Here is a 17,014-nt window from a genome sequence, read left to right on the forward strand (position 1 = left end):
GCCTCTGTTCACGTCTTTTTGCAGGGTACTGTGACTATGGTCCACGTTTTCAATATTAAATTAAGTAGCAATTGGTACCAATGTTTTTTTCTTTAATTTATAAAAACATTTTACCTCAGAACAACAACATTGAAATAATAGGCACAATTGCGAGCTGTTGTCACAAGCAAGGAACTGCATGAATACGAAATTTGGAGAATAGATAAAAGTTATAGTTATGTGCTGCAAACCTACTTTTTTTTATACTACGTCGGTGGCAAACAAGCATACGGCCCGCCTGATGGTAAGCAGTCTCCGTAGCCTATGTACGCCTGCAACTACAGAGGAGTTACATGCGCGTTGCCGACCCTAAACCCGCCCCCCCTCGTTGAGCTCTGGCAACCTTACTTACCGGCAGGAACACAACACTATGAGTAGGGTCTAGTGTTATTTGGCTGCTGTTTTCTGTAAGGTGGAGGTACTTCCCCAGTTGGGCTCTGCTCTAGATCTGCAATGACATCCACTGGCTGTGCCCTACCACACAAAGCGAGATGACATTCACAATGCCCATACCTCTCTTTTGGACGTAGTTTAAGGACGTACCCGGGTCCCAACCTACTGCTTAGAGATAAACAATTTTTTGAATGGCGTGCTCCGTCAAATCACGCTGACATGAAATACGCACGAACACACCCAAAATAGTATTTACAGTACATATGGGGCTACTTTATAGCACTAGTGCGAGAAGTAGCATATTACGTTACTGTGTCGAACATTTAAAGGGCCATATGTACTGTAAAACGTTGTACGATATCACGTTGAAAATGTATGTTCCAGATTGGATAGATTTGTTTTTGCCTTGCGACGGCTTAGATCTATAGCATCAAGAGAAGCTGCAATGTCAGCCTATCATGGTTATGTCGCCTCAATTTTGCGTTACGGACTTATCATTTGGGGTAATAGTACTGATATCCAAAGAGCATTTGTGACCCAAAAAGCTTGTATCAGGGCGGTAAACGGAAGTGAATATCTCGCCCACTGTAAACCAATATTTCAAGAACTCAAAATTTTACCATTGCCTTGTCAATACATTTTAGAAATCACCAAATTTGTTAAAAAACACCCTCAGCTTTTCCCACTTCATGATGAAGTTATAAATAAGCAAAGGCCCAGCAGGAAGCCACTTCAGCTTTATCAACCTGCGCAAAAGCTAAAAGTCTCCAAGTCAAATGCTTGCAATATGGCTGTTAAAATATTTAATAGAGTCCCAGATGACCTCAAAACTCTACCGGTATGTCAATTTGAAAAAAAAATGTTTCAGTGGTTGCTTGGTAAATGTTATTACTCTGTTGATGAATTTTTAAATTGATATTTATAATGAATTGTTAATTAATTTTGCTAATCTTATACTGACTTTGAATTTTAATGTTTAATTTAACTCCTCATGTTAATATTTCTACGCCGATGCATGCCGGCAGAATATGCTGATCTAATACATTCTACTAACCAACAGTGTATGTACCATATTCTTGGAAATAAAGTATTGAATTGAATTGAATTGAATTGATACATGTGCGAATAGGTAATTCGCAACTCGTACGACCGAAGGGAGTGTTTTAATTTATCGCCACTCGTTTCGAATTTCCTATTTTTCGCACTTGTATCGTAATGTACTATTATATAATCGCCATATAATAGAGAGCTTTTCAGTCGAGTACCGTGTTTAGGCAACGACTCTTGCCGAGTTGCCTAAGTAAGGTACGAGATTGAAAAGCTTGACTATAAGTATCTCAGTAGATAATTTTGTAGATACAAACGCGCGACTCTTTCCCCCCGCCCGTTTAGTCTTTCCTGTGGGGGCGCGGCGGCACGTGATTGGTATTTTTTTTAGTTGACTGCAGCGTATCCAAATGGACTTCATAGTTGAGTAGGACCCCATACATGAAAAGTACGCAATTACGACGAGGAGAAAAAAAAGTACTTTTGCATTTATTGTGTCTATAAGTAAGATTATTTTAGAAGTCTTGGTACTGTAAAGAGGGCTGTGCGCTTTAAATTGGTTTATTGTTTTACTATGTCAACAAGATATGCGTTTTCACGTTTTCTTTCAAAGGACTTTATAAACTACAAGTAAAGAAACATCTCGCTGTTCGAATGTACAATAAAACTGATTTATTTCTCAACAAACGTCTGCAACAATGAGCAGGAATCACATCTTGTCACGCCCGAACGACTCTCAACGGGCTTCTCGGGACGAGGGTTTCGCGAACTTCATGTTTTGCGAGTCGTCGTAAGCAACTGCTTAATAACTCAAGTTGATTTTTTTTCTGATGAAATAGTTTTTAATTGCGCACTCCTCTACATCACGGTCACGTGAATTTTTAAGAATTATCAAAGATGCACGAAAACACCCAAATCGTTCATGATTGCTCTTTGATTGTGGCTTTAAGCTTCTTTTAGAAGTATAAATAGGTACGTACCCTAGAGAACGTGTGCACTTTATAATTGGTTCATGACTTGATTTTTATTTTGAAGAAGATCGAAACTTTACACAGGGTGTTTTTCAACCATATTTTGCGAGGTGAATATATAAGATATACTGAGCAACTGTTACTATGAGACCAATACAAACCTGGAAGTTCCAAAAAAGCTCTAAATATGGCTAATGGTTGAATAAACACTTCGTATCTATTTTGAACTAGTCAAAGGAAGAATATTAAAGCCTATGAAGTCTTGTATCAGTCAAAATAAAAAACAAAATCGAGTAATCGCTAATCGAAGTAACCCCCGACCTTGCCATGGCTTCGCTGAATGCCGGGGCCACGCGCGGTAGTACCACCACGGGGGTGGCAGTCGGTACACCACCACCGCGGCTACCACGCGACCCGTGCTCATATTCCGACATGTTTCAGTGAATTGTGCAATTTTGTTAGTTTAAAGTTCAAATTTTTCGAGTTCAAAATTCCAATTTAAGTGACAGATTGTTAAGGTTCTCAAATTAATAGAAAAATACCAAATTCAATTACGCTTAAATAAGTTAAGTTTAATAAGTGACAGATTGTTAAGGTTCTCAATTTAATAGAAAAATACCAAATTTAATTAAGCTTAAATAAGTTAAGTTAAACTTAAAAATAATCTTATTTTCATAGTGGGACATAAATACGTTGACAATTTTTCCAATGCCGCATATTATTGATATTTTTTTTTAACATTTGTGTTTTGTATGAAATTTAAAAAATAATATTTTGATGACAATACGTTTCGTTTTAATAAAATGGTTTTAATTTAATTCTGAATGACGTTTCGTAAAAAACTTGTAAAAATATTTCTGAAAAATCATTTCCAACGTAAATCGGGCCACCCTGTATAGATGATAAAGTGGGAACCAGCAACTAAATATCATTTGACATTACCTTAAGATTTCATTTGGCTCGTGTCTACGAATTATTAACTCTGCCATAAATTGGTTTTTAAAGGGTCGGCAACGCGCATGTAATACCTCTGGTATTGCAGGCGTCCATAGGCTACGGTGACTGCTTTCCATCAGGCGGGCCGTATGCTTGTTTGCCACCGTCGTGGTATTACAAAAAAAAAACTCTAACTATAGCTTATGTTACGTTTTCAGCTTACGCAACTGCTTTGGCGTCTGGAAACATTATTGTTTCAAATGTAACCTCTGTCACTAGAGACCCTTACTTTGTTTTCCGTAGTATGTTATCATTTTTCACATCACACGTTGTATAGTCTATAAAGTTAGAACTTAGACAATATATTTCTAATTTAGGAATCTGAGTTTTTAAATAAATTGCAAATCTAACAGAACGATCATAATTATTCATTTGTTAAATTCTACATTTAATCATGTAACCCACATCGGTATAAAATGAAAACGAATATTTCGTTTCATTCATAATTTTCTCATCCGAGGTAACGCTTCCTCCCGATTTATTTGTATTTGAATATAGCATAATTCATTCCGATGAATACTGAAATGATTCATTATAATGTTAAATTAATATTTCCTTGGTTTATAATACCTGCTAATGTTGATTTACATTTGTTTATGTGTGCTGATGGGCTTAAAATAACGTTATATGTACCTACATACTTGTTTCTTTAAAATTCATTAATTAAATCATCATAAAATAAAATTAAAAAATTAGATTACACACTATGTTGACGAGTACATCTACATGGGCCAGCTAGTCTCTTTCAGTATAGGCCATAGGGACCGCTATGCGTTGTTGTATTATATCTCCCAGTAACCCCTATATTCAGTAAGAGGCAAGACAAAGAAATAAAGATACTGTCCATGAAAGAGTTAATAAAGGGTAACCTTACATTGTCACTGAAGCGCATACTCGTTGACATCTGGGCTATCGCGAAAATCGAAGTTCATCTATTGCGGGCATTTTCTCTGACAGTAAAAGAGAAAGATCCCCGCAATTTGCGAATCTCGGTTTTCGAGGTAGGCCCCTCTGTATTCTACCGCATGCATCCGGAAAGGTGGGCTAGCATAGCCAACAAGTGGATGTCGGCAGAGGGACGTAGACGGAGCAGGCCCAGGCGGAGATGGAGGGATGACCTGACCAGCTTCCTGACCAACTGGCCGGAGGAAACACCAAATCGGGCATCGTAGAAATCAAGGGGAGAGGCAGTGGGATACTCTACCACGCCAAAAAAAAATAAGATTAAATTTTTGTAGACTTGTGACGTACAGTCAACATCAAAAGTAGCTGATCAAACAAGGTTTCAAAGGTTTCTACCATTCTGTAACAGCTTAACAAAATGTGGTGGGTCTATATGTAGAACAATTAAGACGTTAAAAGATATACTTCTGAACGTAAATTTTAGAGATTTTTCAATATTTGGAAAAGTTATCCGGGATATCAGATACTTTTGGCGCGTTGTTACATCCACTACTATTGATGCTGAACCTACTATGTTTATCAAAAGAGTAGCAGGCTTACAGTAGAGTTGAAGACGCATGTTGTATTTTATAAGTTATAATAAAATCTAGTTAAATAGCTTTCTGACAACCAGTTTCCTACAAGTTTTGACTTTTTGTCAATTTGACAGAGTTCAATTTAAACTAGCAAAATTTGGTACCCAGTTGTCAGAAGGATAAATAGAAACTGATTTATCTCAATAAATTGGAAACAAAAATAAAGTATGGATAAAATAAAAAATACAAGCCCTCATAAATAAATAAATAAATAAAAATTATAGGACATTATTACACAAATCGACTAAGTCCCACAGTAAGCTCAATAAGGCTTGTGTTGAAGGTCAAAAGATTTAAATTTTAGTATCTTTTTTAACTTCGAAAAAGAAAAAAAATGTACCAATGTATCATAACAAAAAACTACATAAATGCAATATTTCACTGTAAAAGACCCAATTTTCTTGTTTTCCATACCTACTTCAAAGAAGCTTGAACTTGATCGTGACGTCACAATAAAGTACCGTTCAGTAAGGGGCGTTTCGCGCGTGGAGTACGATTATCAGACTTTGACTGTCATTTGAGACTTTTGTATTGATATAGGTCATTTATAGACATTTGATCAATCAAAACTTTCTACCTAGCCGATTACACGATTTTAGAGGGAGTAATGAGTATGTGATAACTCTGGAGTCGTCCATAGGCTAATAAAATGTTTGCCTGATAAAAAACAACTGAGGATTTCATACAAGTTTCAAAAAAGTGTAATAAAGGAGTAAATTTCGCGCTTTGATTTCATTGTACCATTTGTACGAGTACCTTAATTTCGTTATACGCATTTACTAAAATTCCTAGATAACAAAATGCCCGAATCTTATAATGCCATTTTTTTTGTTACAACACTACGTTCTCAATCACCTAAACATGAAATTTTACATGCCAATATGATGTCATAATAACTAAAACTCAAATTTGCTGTGACCCTACATTATCGTACCTATTTAATTCCAACAGATCATTTAAAGTCATCCTCACATTCGGCCATCTTAAGCAGGAAACAATTTAACGTTTAAGCATTTTAGGACTAAGTTGTTTAGTAATTTAGAACAAATGGACTATAAGCGTTAAGATATTTAGATGTAATAAAACCTCAGAAATTTCGCTCCGTCGGTAAACAAATATTATACTCGTAATAAAACAGACTGGAGCCTTCAAATGAACGATCGATGGTGATGTCAGTCTAGACTTACAAGTTCAAAGATAGGTATTCGTAGTTCAGTCGACCTAACCTGACCTAGTACAACCTGAGTGGACTTTGTGAGCTTGATTTATACATAATAGGTAATTTGACAAATACAAATACATATTTTTTTCTTGATAACTTTTATACAAGGTGCCCGTGAGCATTGCGAGACATTTTAACTAAGCATTCCTGGTAATATTTAGAAACTAAAATGTCTTATAAAATTTTCTGGATTAGGCCTAGTTTCAGAGATAATTAAATGTTTTTCGAAATCATTCTTTCTCCATAAGTCGGTACAAAACACATTTTTGACTGCGGTATTGCCACTTTGAGGTCTAGTCTGGACATATCTATTGATTGATATCGAAAAATTAAAAAAATGTATTCGAGAGGCTACCCCCAAATAAAAAAAAGACTTTTTAGTTAATTTTAGGTTATGTGTCTATCAATAAAAATTACATTTTAAGTACAGGAGTTTTCAAAAAAAGGAAAAATCTAAAACAAAAAAAAAAAATTTGTCCAATTTCACAAAAAGTCATATAACATTTTTTGCTTCTGTTGCCATCAGGAATGCACCGTTAAAATCTCGCAATGCTCACGGGCACCCTGTATTTAAGGCGTAGTAGGTTCAGCAAGAAGAATTTTTTAAAAATCGTAGCGCTTATTTATATCACAATATGTTTGCCAAAAAAAAAATAGGAATCTTGAGGCCTTTCTCTGGGATTTTATTGATTCAAAACCTGATTTCTTGACCTTCGCTCCATAGAAAAAAAACACGAACATACACCCAAGGCCAAAAGTATGGAAACAAGGTTTTCTTTAATATCTCATGTTTCTGTCTTTGTTTTATAATTGTAACCTAAAATTTACATTAAGCAACCACAAAAGGTTAAAAATACTCGCTAAATATCAAAAAATTCTAAAATATTGTCAAAAACATAAAAAAACTTAGGAAAAAGTTACATAATTATACCCTTTCAATTGATTTGAAAAATGTTAAACTGGCAAATATCATAGCCACAACTTGAGTAATTTGAGTAACTTTTTAAATGTTCTACTATTATATTTACCATTTTGTTTCTAATGAGTAGTATATATTACATCGCTTAAAAAATCACACTTGTCTATTAAAATATAAGCTTGTTTCTATACTTTTGGCCGGGAGTAAAGGTCAAAAGGCACCTTACAATTTATATATTTTTCACAAAAGCTAAAAATATAAAAATTTGTTTCTAAAATGGGGTTTTGATCGAATCATCGATGACTTTTTTCGCTCACGCTTACGTTCACTGGGCGTGAGACAAGAACCTGAACCCACGGCGCCTTAAATAGGTTTAATTAGCTAGTTATTTAAAATCTTTCGACACATTTAAAATATAAAATAAATCACAAAAAGTTCATTACAATAATTTATTTATTACTCAATAATCTTTCACTTTTAAAGAACAAACAATATGATCCAATAAGTAAAGTATATTCTAATATCTTCTATTTACATAAACTTTTAGTTAAAATATCTGTTTAATTATTGGTGCCATATTTGTTTGCTTTTTTTCCATTTTACCGATTAACATTACAATGTTGTATTCTAGGTCATTCCCCTAGCGTCCATGTGCCTAGCTCACGTAGTAATCGTATTTGCTAGACAACGGCACGCCTGCCCTGTGCATGCACGATTGTTTGATCAACTACTGTCCAGTGCACAAGTTTAGCATTTGCATGCCAATGTAAATTGACCATGTTGGTGTTTAGTATGTCGGAGTGGGTACAGTTATCTGCAGAAATATTGTGACCGTTTCTAGTGTATAGATAGATAGAATACTCTTTGGCACATCTCAGTAAAATAAACAACTTAAAGAAAAACAATTGGTAGAGGCAGACAACAGCCGGTCTTATCGCTATAACTAAATAAAACATAATTTTACAGAAAGTCTTTATGTCTGTACGCTATATGATAACAGAAACTAAGCAAATTACTTGGAAAAATATAGATATATTTTTCCAAGTAATTTACCCATTTGACCAAGGCATATTTTGGTTATCCCACTTAACCTTTGATGACTGTAAAACACGTCGGAATTATTTACAAATTTATAAAATTGAATTTATGGAGATTTTTTTTTAAATATGAAAGTATTTGTAATGCCTTCGTCTATATAAAACTGTATGAATGGTTTTATTATGCTATTATATGACGCACGTGTAGTTATATAATGAAAATAATGAGTTCCTTTTAATCATTGTATCTTAGTGTCTCAACAATCACCTTTGTTTTAGTAACCTTTGCTATCTTAATTAAGGAATAGTCACAGTACCTACACTTTATTGGTCAGTTAGTCTTCACTGTGAATTCTTCGATAAAGTCGTTTTCTTTTTAGCCCATTATTATTTAATTAAACTGTTTTACTTAATATTATACCGTTATCATCGGTGCAGTTGCAAAGCAAAGTGTAAAATAATAGTTATTTGTTTTACAATGGAGCAAAGTTGTTGTTCAACCGCTCGTGCTAATATTGATACACAAGCAAGCGAAAGATTCCAAAATTGAAGAACGAGCGTAGCGAGTAGCGAGTAAAGTGGAATCTTGAGCGTTGCAAGGTTTCAAGGCACGAGAGTTAAACAATTTTTGCAACCGAGTGAAACAAAAATTTTGACCACACAAACGCGAGGAGAATACTCCGTAAATCATCAAACAAAATCAAACCCAAATGAACGTTATTAAATATTTATTTTTCAAAATGAAAAGAGTGAAATAGTTCAAAATTTTAATCATCGGAAAGAAGCATAACCCCATTTGGCTTCTGTAGCTAGAAAATGTCAGTTGTTATAACGCGTATTGTTTTAGGTTAAATTTCATCAATATTTGAGTGCTTTCATGAAAATTGGTGAATAAGTGATATTAGTGAAGTGATGATAATTTGTTTTGAGTGGAAGTGGTAAAGGTAGTCACGATGTATAGTGGAGGGGAGACCCCGTTGATGACTCCGGATGGATACAGCACGATATCTCAAGGTAATTTAATTTACGTGACTATTACCACTATCTATTTATTAAATCGAAGTCATTTATTTATTTATTTATTCTTTATTGCACGTAAATATTAAGTACAAATGGTGTACTTAATGGCTTAAGGCATTGTCTACCAGTCAACCACTGGGTCAAAAAGAGATGTTTGTTAGGTGCAGGCTTTGTACTTAAGAATAATTAACCGATATCACTCTCTACTATTTACAAATTAAACACTAATTAATATAGTATAATGAAATCATAAACTTATACATATACTTTGTATAATTTTATTTATATAATTTATGTTGCAATAATATCTTCATAGAATTTACAATTTAATTCAAATACACTCTAAATATTACGTCAATAGATAATGATGTCATACAGTACAAATTAAGCTTAAGCTAAACTAAAACTAACAAACTACTCAAAGAGGCCCCCGCGAGTTGTTCCCGGCGCAAAGGTGCCCATCACACTCGCTGCGTTGCCGCGTTGAATTGCGATGGATAGCCTTTGCGCCAGGAAAGAACCCACGCGGGCATCACACCCCCTCTCCCTAGCTATTTACATAAATATATACATTATACATGTACCTATTGTGAAACATTACTTACATCTGTCAGAGAGATGCTTGTGCAACATGCGCTTGAAAGTGAATTTACTTTGAGCTTTTCTGATATTGAGTGGAAGGTCCTTCCACCAAAAAAAGCGCTGGTGGCCTAGCGGTAAGAGCGTGCGACTTGCAATCCGGAGGTCGCGGGTTCAAACCCCGGCTCGTACCAATGAGTTTTTCGGAACTTATGTACGAAATATCATTTGATATTTACCAGTCGCTTTTCGGTGAAGGAAAACATCGTGAGGAAACCGGACTAATCTCAACAAGGCCTAGTTTATCCTCTGGGTTGGAAGGTCTGATGGCAGTCGCTTTCGTAAAAACTAGTGCCTACGCCAAATCTTAGGATTAGTTGTCAAGCGGACCCCAGGCTCCCATGAGCCGTGGCAAATGCCGGGACAACGCGAGGAAGAAGAGTGGAAGGTCCTTCCACAGGCGTATCGTCTGAACAGTATAGGATTTGGTCAGTGGTCAGGAAACCGGTGCGATGAGGGGGAATGTAAAGCTTAATGCTACGGGAAGTACGAAGAACACCACCAAGGCGAGCAGTAGCAAATTTAAATTTGGATCTTAGATATTCGGGTGTATTTGGATCAAAAAGAAAAGAGTAACAGTGTACTTAACAGTCTCAAAATTCTATGCTCACGGATAAGAAGCCAATTAAGTTGCTTACAATTTGTGAATGCCATTTCGTTAAGTTTTATACTAAATTTTATTGTAAACAATTTAAGTTTTGGTACAAGTTTTTATCGCTGACGGTACTTTTTTTTCAACAGGCAACTAATACTCATTCGAGGCAATTCTAAAAACTCCAAACACAATGAGATTTTTTTTTATTTATTTACAATAAAAATATACATAATGGATATATACAGATGATTACTATAACTAGCTTATATCTAAAATAGGCCCTTGAGGCATTGTACCAAGGATGCTGGCGGCATTTCCTCGTTGTATCGCAATACTGATACGTTGTGCGAGGAAGCCGCTCTTCGGTCACCACTTACGTCAACCAGACGTTTCGCGATTTCTCCAAAAAACTTCTGCACGCTGGGACCCCATGGACCTAGAGTTTCAACGCCAAATGGTACAAAATGGTACTCTCTACCGAGGCTCTTATATTTATTATGTTTCAAAATTTCATCGCTTACAATTAGTTTGCGTTGTTTTATCACATAGTTCCCATGGCCACCTCTGTCTCCATCATAAGGTCAGCTCGATGTCAACATATCATTGTATTTTCATCCACTTTTTTTGGTCAATAATTCGAACATAAAACGTGAATGTGAGTTAATCTGTTATATTTAACAAGCCCAGATTTACGTGTGTTATAGGTAAAAAACTTAAGTAAGTCACCTGTTGTATGTAGTTGTGACGTGTTCGAATAGACAATACATGTTTAAAAGACACACACAAACAAAACAAATGTCTATTCGAACACGTCACAACTACATACAACAGGTGACTTACTTAAGTTTTTTACCTATACACCAGATTTGATTTTCTGTCGAGCATTTTAAACATAATATTTTAATCATTATGTAAGCGGGGTTACTAGTTTGGAATTAGGCTTATCATGTTAAGCTGTTTAATGAAACATACATTTTAAAGAAATAATAATAAAATAAAAATTAACTAAATTTGTAATTCTAAAATGTCTTTTACTGATAGATCTTAAAGACGCTTTCACAAGTCAACAAACTGTCAGCTATAAACTATCTTTCAACCACTCGTAATCCTAAAATCGTAAAACTAAAACCCTAAATTTTGTAATTTTCTAGAAAAGCAAATACTGCTGTAAGCTGAACGAATCCGTAATTCCGAGCGTTTTGCAGCGAAGCTCTGACATTGACATACGAGCGCCGCTCATAGCTCGCAGCTTGGAATCATGGCCACGTTTTAAATGTAATAGCGACGCTAGCACCTTTTATTTTGTAGAAGAGTTTGCAGGTCCGTTGAAATATCCCTTCTTTAAAAATCATCTCACACAACCAATGAAAATGAGTTGTCTAAGGGAACAAGACAAGAGGGGTTTTTTCTTGCATTACTAAAAATACTACAAAAAATATAAAAGTTTCTTAGTCCTTAAGTCAAAAGTCAAGTAACTTAAGACCTTTATGCCAATTTCCACTATTTTCAACATTCTCCAAAAAAGGAAATGCCAGAAAAAAAAAATTAACTACCGAACCTGCTTACAAAATTTCACAGGAATCGTTTAATAAATACGACCTGTAGAGGCATTTTTGAAGAAGCTGAAATGGAGACCTTCGCTAACGCTCAGTCAATAATACGAGAAACGGCGTCACGGAAGTTACAGAGATGTCACTAATAGCTAGGGGTCATGCCATCTACTCTTTCTCCTCTCCTAGGTGAGTCCATGTCGTGACATTTCTAAATAGCTATATTTAGAAATATAATTAATTTGAAATCCTTCATTTCTGACTTGTGAGCCATTTTCTAGAAAAGCGAATACTGCCATAAGCTGAACATATCCGTAACTCCGAGCCCCGAGAGTCTTACCGCAAACCTCTGACACTGACGTATGGGCGCGGCTCATAGCTCGCAGCTTGGAATCATGGCCGCGTTTTAAATTTAATAGCTTCGCTAGCACCTTATTTCATGAAAGAGTTTTCGGGTCAGCAAAAAGATATTTACTCTAGAAAACCTTCTAACTACAACTATTTTCTACAAAAAAAAGAGGAGCCGACTCTTAATTCTTACTTACTCCGTTGGCTCAGCGGCCCTAAATGAGACTTGGCCTCCGACACAAGACAGCGCCACTTTTCTCGGTTTTGTGCGAGTACTCGCCAATTGTTGACTCGGAGTTCGCGCAGATCCGCCTCCACCATGTCACTCTAGCGATACGTAAGGTGTCCGATAGATGTGTAAGTATTTCTTGCTAGGCGACCCAGGTACGCTCTTTTTATGTTTCGATCTTCATCCATTCTCTCAAGGTGGCCCAACTCTCCAAAGGTCGTATATTGTGTCCACCATGTCGCTCCAGCGATACCTGGGGCATCCGATAGGTGTAGCTATTTCCGGCTAGGCGACCCAGGTACGCTCTTTTTATGTTTTGATCTTCATCCTTTCTCTCAAGGTGGCCCAACTCTCCAAAGGTCGGATATTGTGTCCACCGTGTCGCTCCAGCGATACCTGGGGCGTCCGATACGTGTAGGTATTTCCTGCTAGGCGACCCAGGTACGCTCTTTTTATGTTTCGATCTTCATCCATTCTCTCAAGGTGGCCCAACTCTCCAAAGGTCGTATATTGTGTCCACCATGTCGCTCCAGTGATACCAGGGGCGTCCGATAGGTGTAGCTATTTCCGGCTAGGCGACCCAGGTACGCTCTTTTCACGTTTCGATCTTCATTCATTCTCTCATATTGGCCCAACTCTCCAAAGGTCGTATATTGTGTCCACCATGTCGCTCCAGCGATACCTAGGACGTCCGATAGGTGTAGGTATTTCCTGCTAGGCGACCCAGGTACGCTCTTTTTACGTTTCGATCTTCATCTATTCTCTCTAGGTGGCCCAACTCTCCAAAGGTGGGATAGTACTGACAGCCATTGTTCTAAATACACGAGTAACGTGACGCGATGCGCAAAACACTCGACATGTTTGTTCCCTTTATAGATAAGTGCTCTTCGAAGTATTGTACTAAAAGCGCCCGATATTACGTACACGTTTATTTCAAGTGTCTCAAACACAATACGACGGGCTCTAAAGGAGCCTGAAGGATTTTAACAAGAAAATCATAAAAACTTTATCCTTAGACGCGCAGAGGCCTCCAAATACACCTCCCATTCCATTGTAGGTATTTTGAATCTTCATTTGAACAAATGTAAATTGTCTCGGCTAGTTTTCATTTTTACGGGTAGAAGTTAAGAGGAAAAGGAACGGCTGCTTGTCCATACAAACGTAGTCCCAATTTTCCTCTCTGGAAAATATTTTACATATTTTGATGTATATTAATCGTAAGGGCATAGGCCCTTGACTTTTTTGATTTTTGTAAAAATTTGGAGTGAAAAACAGATTTTATACAAATTTTAAATGCTCGTTACTCTTATAATTAATAAAATCAAACGTACCCTCTATGTTTGATTTTATTTATTATAAGAGTAATTTAGCTGTGGTTGATATACAACAAATTGTGTCAAAATATTTTCAATAATGAATAACCACAGAGGAAAATGAGGACAACTTTTGTATGAAAAGCCGATTTTGCGTGAACCCTCCACTTTCGTTTTAATTTATATCTTAGTCTCTAAATATACACGCTATTATTATGAATTGATGAGAAACACTGTACTGGTTATAGTATTAACGTGAAACCATTCGCTTACCTGGAGATATAGTACATTGTAGTTATTTGCAAAGGACTTGGCAAAATATTGTCCCAAATTTAAACAAATTGATCTATCTTATTCAATTACAGCGACCATTTAAGGGCATAGTCCTCTATAACGGGCCGCTCAATACCGACTTGTTTGATACGTAAATCCGTAAGGCGAGTCAAACAGCCAGCTTCGGCAAAACACGATAATGTCTGGTGGCTAAAACTAACCGGGGCAATGGGTCGCGTTTTATTAGGTAGGGAGGGGAAGTTGATTGAATAAATTACTTAGAATAATAAGAATAAGAATAAGAATAAGAAACCATTTATTGCCACACAAAATACAATGTTCCACTTAAAAATAATAATAATAGTCATGCGCGGCAAAAGGAACGGACTCAGCGTACGCTGCGTCAGCCATTTTATTACAAATTGATTGCGCAGCGCTGATTTTCAGTCCGTCCCCTTCACTGAACCACATTGATATGACATGCGGGTTAATTACTTAGTGTATTTTTGCCTGTTTTCCTGTGAAATCCGCTGATGTACATAGCGTGTTTAAGCTCTAGAGTCCTCGGGTGCGTATCGATGGCTATAAATATTGTTGTTATAATATCAGTTGAAATAACGTTCATTTGATATAATTATTAAATGACATAACAACACTTAACTCATTCGTTACCAACGTTTTCGTAGCGCTACGCTCGTAGCCGATCCCAGCGTTTTCCCGCTTTGTAGAGGAAAGCGACTACGAACAGAGAACCCTCCGAGCGGGTTCCCGGTACTTAATATATTTCTAAATGATATTATTATCGTTTTATATAAATGTTAATTGATCTAATAACATTTAACATAACATTCTTGGAGTTTAATGCATATTTCCTATACCGACCTTATTTCATCTAAAATAGAATTGGTATAACCATATTCGAAAAAAGCCATCAGTATTCAAGGTACATATAATCCAGAGTAGTAGGGTATATAGGATTTAAAAACATTGTGTCACTTACTTCTGTCTCATTCTGTCTTAGGGGGCGCCGTAAGCCTTCAGTAAGAGATGCATATTGTCTCACTTGTTAGTACTAACGTGTTTGCTGTGTAAAAAGTGTCAGACGTTAAAATTCCATAATATATGTGATGATAAAAATACCTACTTATATTATACCGATTAATACTTATATAATAAAACTGATATACCAAAGGAGCATTATACCATATAAAGATAATTAATAAAATAATAATGGACATTTTAATATGATATCAAATGTATATTGTATACAATGAGTGATTGATTATACCCTTTGAAATTATATCAAATGTTGTTTTTATATCGAAAGAAAATATATTATTTATTTTTATACCGATTATTACATACCCTACATATTTTACATGATACCTTGTTTTCAGTTCCAATTAAAACAGGTCAGTTCGAGTTTTAGTTATTCGATTTCATTCCAATATGATACATTCGAACATTCAAATAAGTAAAACTCGAATTGGCCTGGAAGTTCATTGGATACGCGATGTATACGTAGTACAGCTTGTGAGTTTGACTCCAGCATTATGTTCAGATGTTTCTGAACACTGTGTTCGCTCTGCCCACGCTACCTATATACAAATGCGTCTATAAATCAGGAACAAATATTTGGGATAAACACAAATAAATGGCCTTACCAGGATTCGAACCCAGGAGATCCTGCTTCGTAAGAGGTTACTGCCAACTAGACTAGGAGGCCGTTAACGGTCATTGTTTTCAATCACGTTGATGTTACAATAAGTAATAGACACTCTTCTTTTCAAGAACCCCACACTGTAATCTTTCGAGAAAACTTGGGCCAGGGACTTCATTCCACAGTGGGAGCATTCGTAGAATTAAAAACCAATTAAAGTTAGGAATTTACTGTATACAAATTACGATTAACAATTGAAATATTCAATGACTGTGACGTTCGAGCAACACCGGGAAGGGCAACGGCATTCATACTATTTCCCCTCTGCCGAAGCATAGGTACAACTGTACCTATGGCGGTGCATGTTGTCTCGTCCGTACACAAAAAGAGATCGAGGTGTGCAAGATTTGTCTTTGACGTTTGTCATTTTCTATGTATTTGTGTCGTCATTACAGATTGGATTTTGTATGTAGTGAGTGAGAAGTGTGACTGTGTGCACGTTTCCCCCGCAGAAAATGGCGGCATTCATACTATTTCCCCTCTGCCGAAGCATAGGTACAACGGTACCTATGACGGTGCATGTTGTGATTCGTCCGTACACAAAAAGAGATCGAGGTGTGCAAGATTTGTGTTTGACGTTTGTTATTTTCTATGTATTTGTGTCGTCATTACAGATTGGATTTTGTATGTAGTGAGTGATTTGTTGCGACGTGTCAGAAGCCGGTGTTGCTCGAAGACTGTGATGGCTGTTATGCGCATGGGGGTATCAGCCTTGCGATATTATTCAAAGTTATTTCACTCAATATACTACGAAATTGTACCCCCGAGTCGAGGCAAACAGTTTCGCTGGAAGTTGTTTTAATCGCGCTCAACAAGTTTACCTACTTAGCGATCTTGGGACTTACAGTTGTCGGTTGTCGGCCGAATACTGTGCGGGCAACACAAACAGTATACATAGCGATGGGTCGTTGCTAGTATCGACTATTTCGACAACTTGACGATTTCGGTCCGAAAATGATAGTTATTGATTGAGCGGGTAATGTGAATCGATAGCGATGCTTCTCCGTTCTTCCCAAGCCTGGCAAAAATGTGTCTGTCCTCTACAAGTCGCATTTCTCAATCGATTCTCTTGAAATTTGCGAGCAGTCTAATTGTTTTTTTTTTTTTTTTTTGTAGATTCAGTTTTTGATACTTAGCCATGAGGTTAGGTTATGAGTTTTTGATA

General features: G+C 36.4%; 1 protein-coding gene across 1 annotated transcript in view; it reads left to right on the top strand.

Moving 5' to 3' along the window:
* The first annotated feature begins 2,809 nt into the window (after positions 1-2,809).
* LOC133519363 (solute carrier family 12 member 4) overlaps positions 2,810-17,014 on the top strand; it is a 296,551-nt gene continuing 282,346 nt past the window's right edge. The window contains exons 1-2 of the mRNA XM_061853408.1: positions 2,810-2,907; positions 9,010-9,176. Coding sequence (XP_061709392.1) covers positions 9,116-9,176 — 61 coding nt within the window. The 5' untranslated portion in view covers positions 2,810-2,907; positions 9,010-9,115. The remainder of the gene's footprint in view (positions 2,908-9,009; positions 9,177-17,014) is intronic.

Source organism: Cydia pomonella, chromosome 6, assembly GCF_033807575.1.
Source record: "Cydia pomonella isolate Wapato2018A chromosome 6, ilCydPomo1, whole genome shotgun sequence".
NCBI lineage: Eukaryota > Metazoa > Arthropoda > Insecta > Lepidoptera > Tortricidae > Cydia > Cydia pomonella.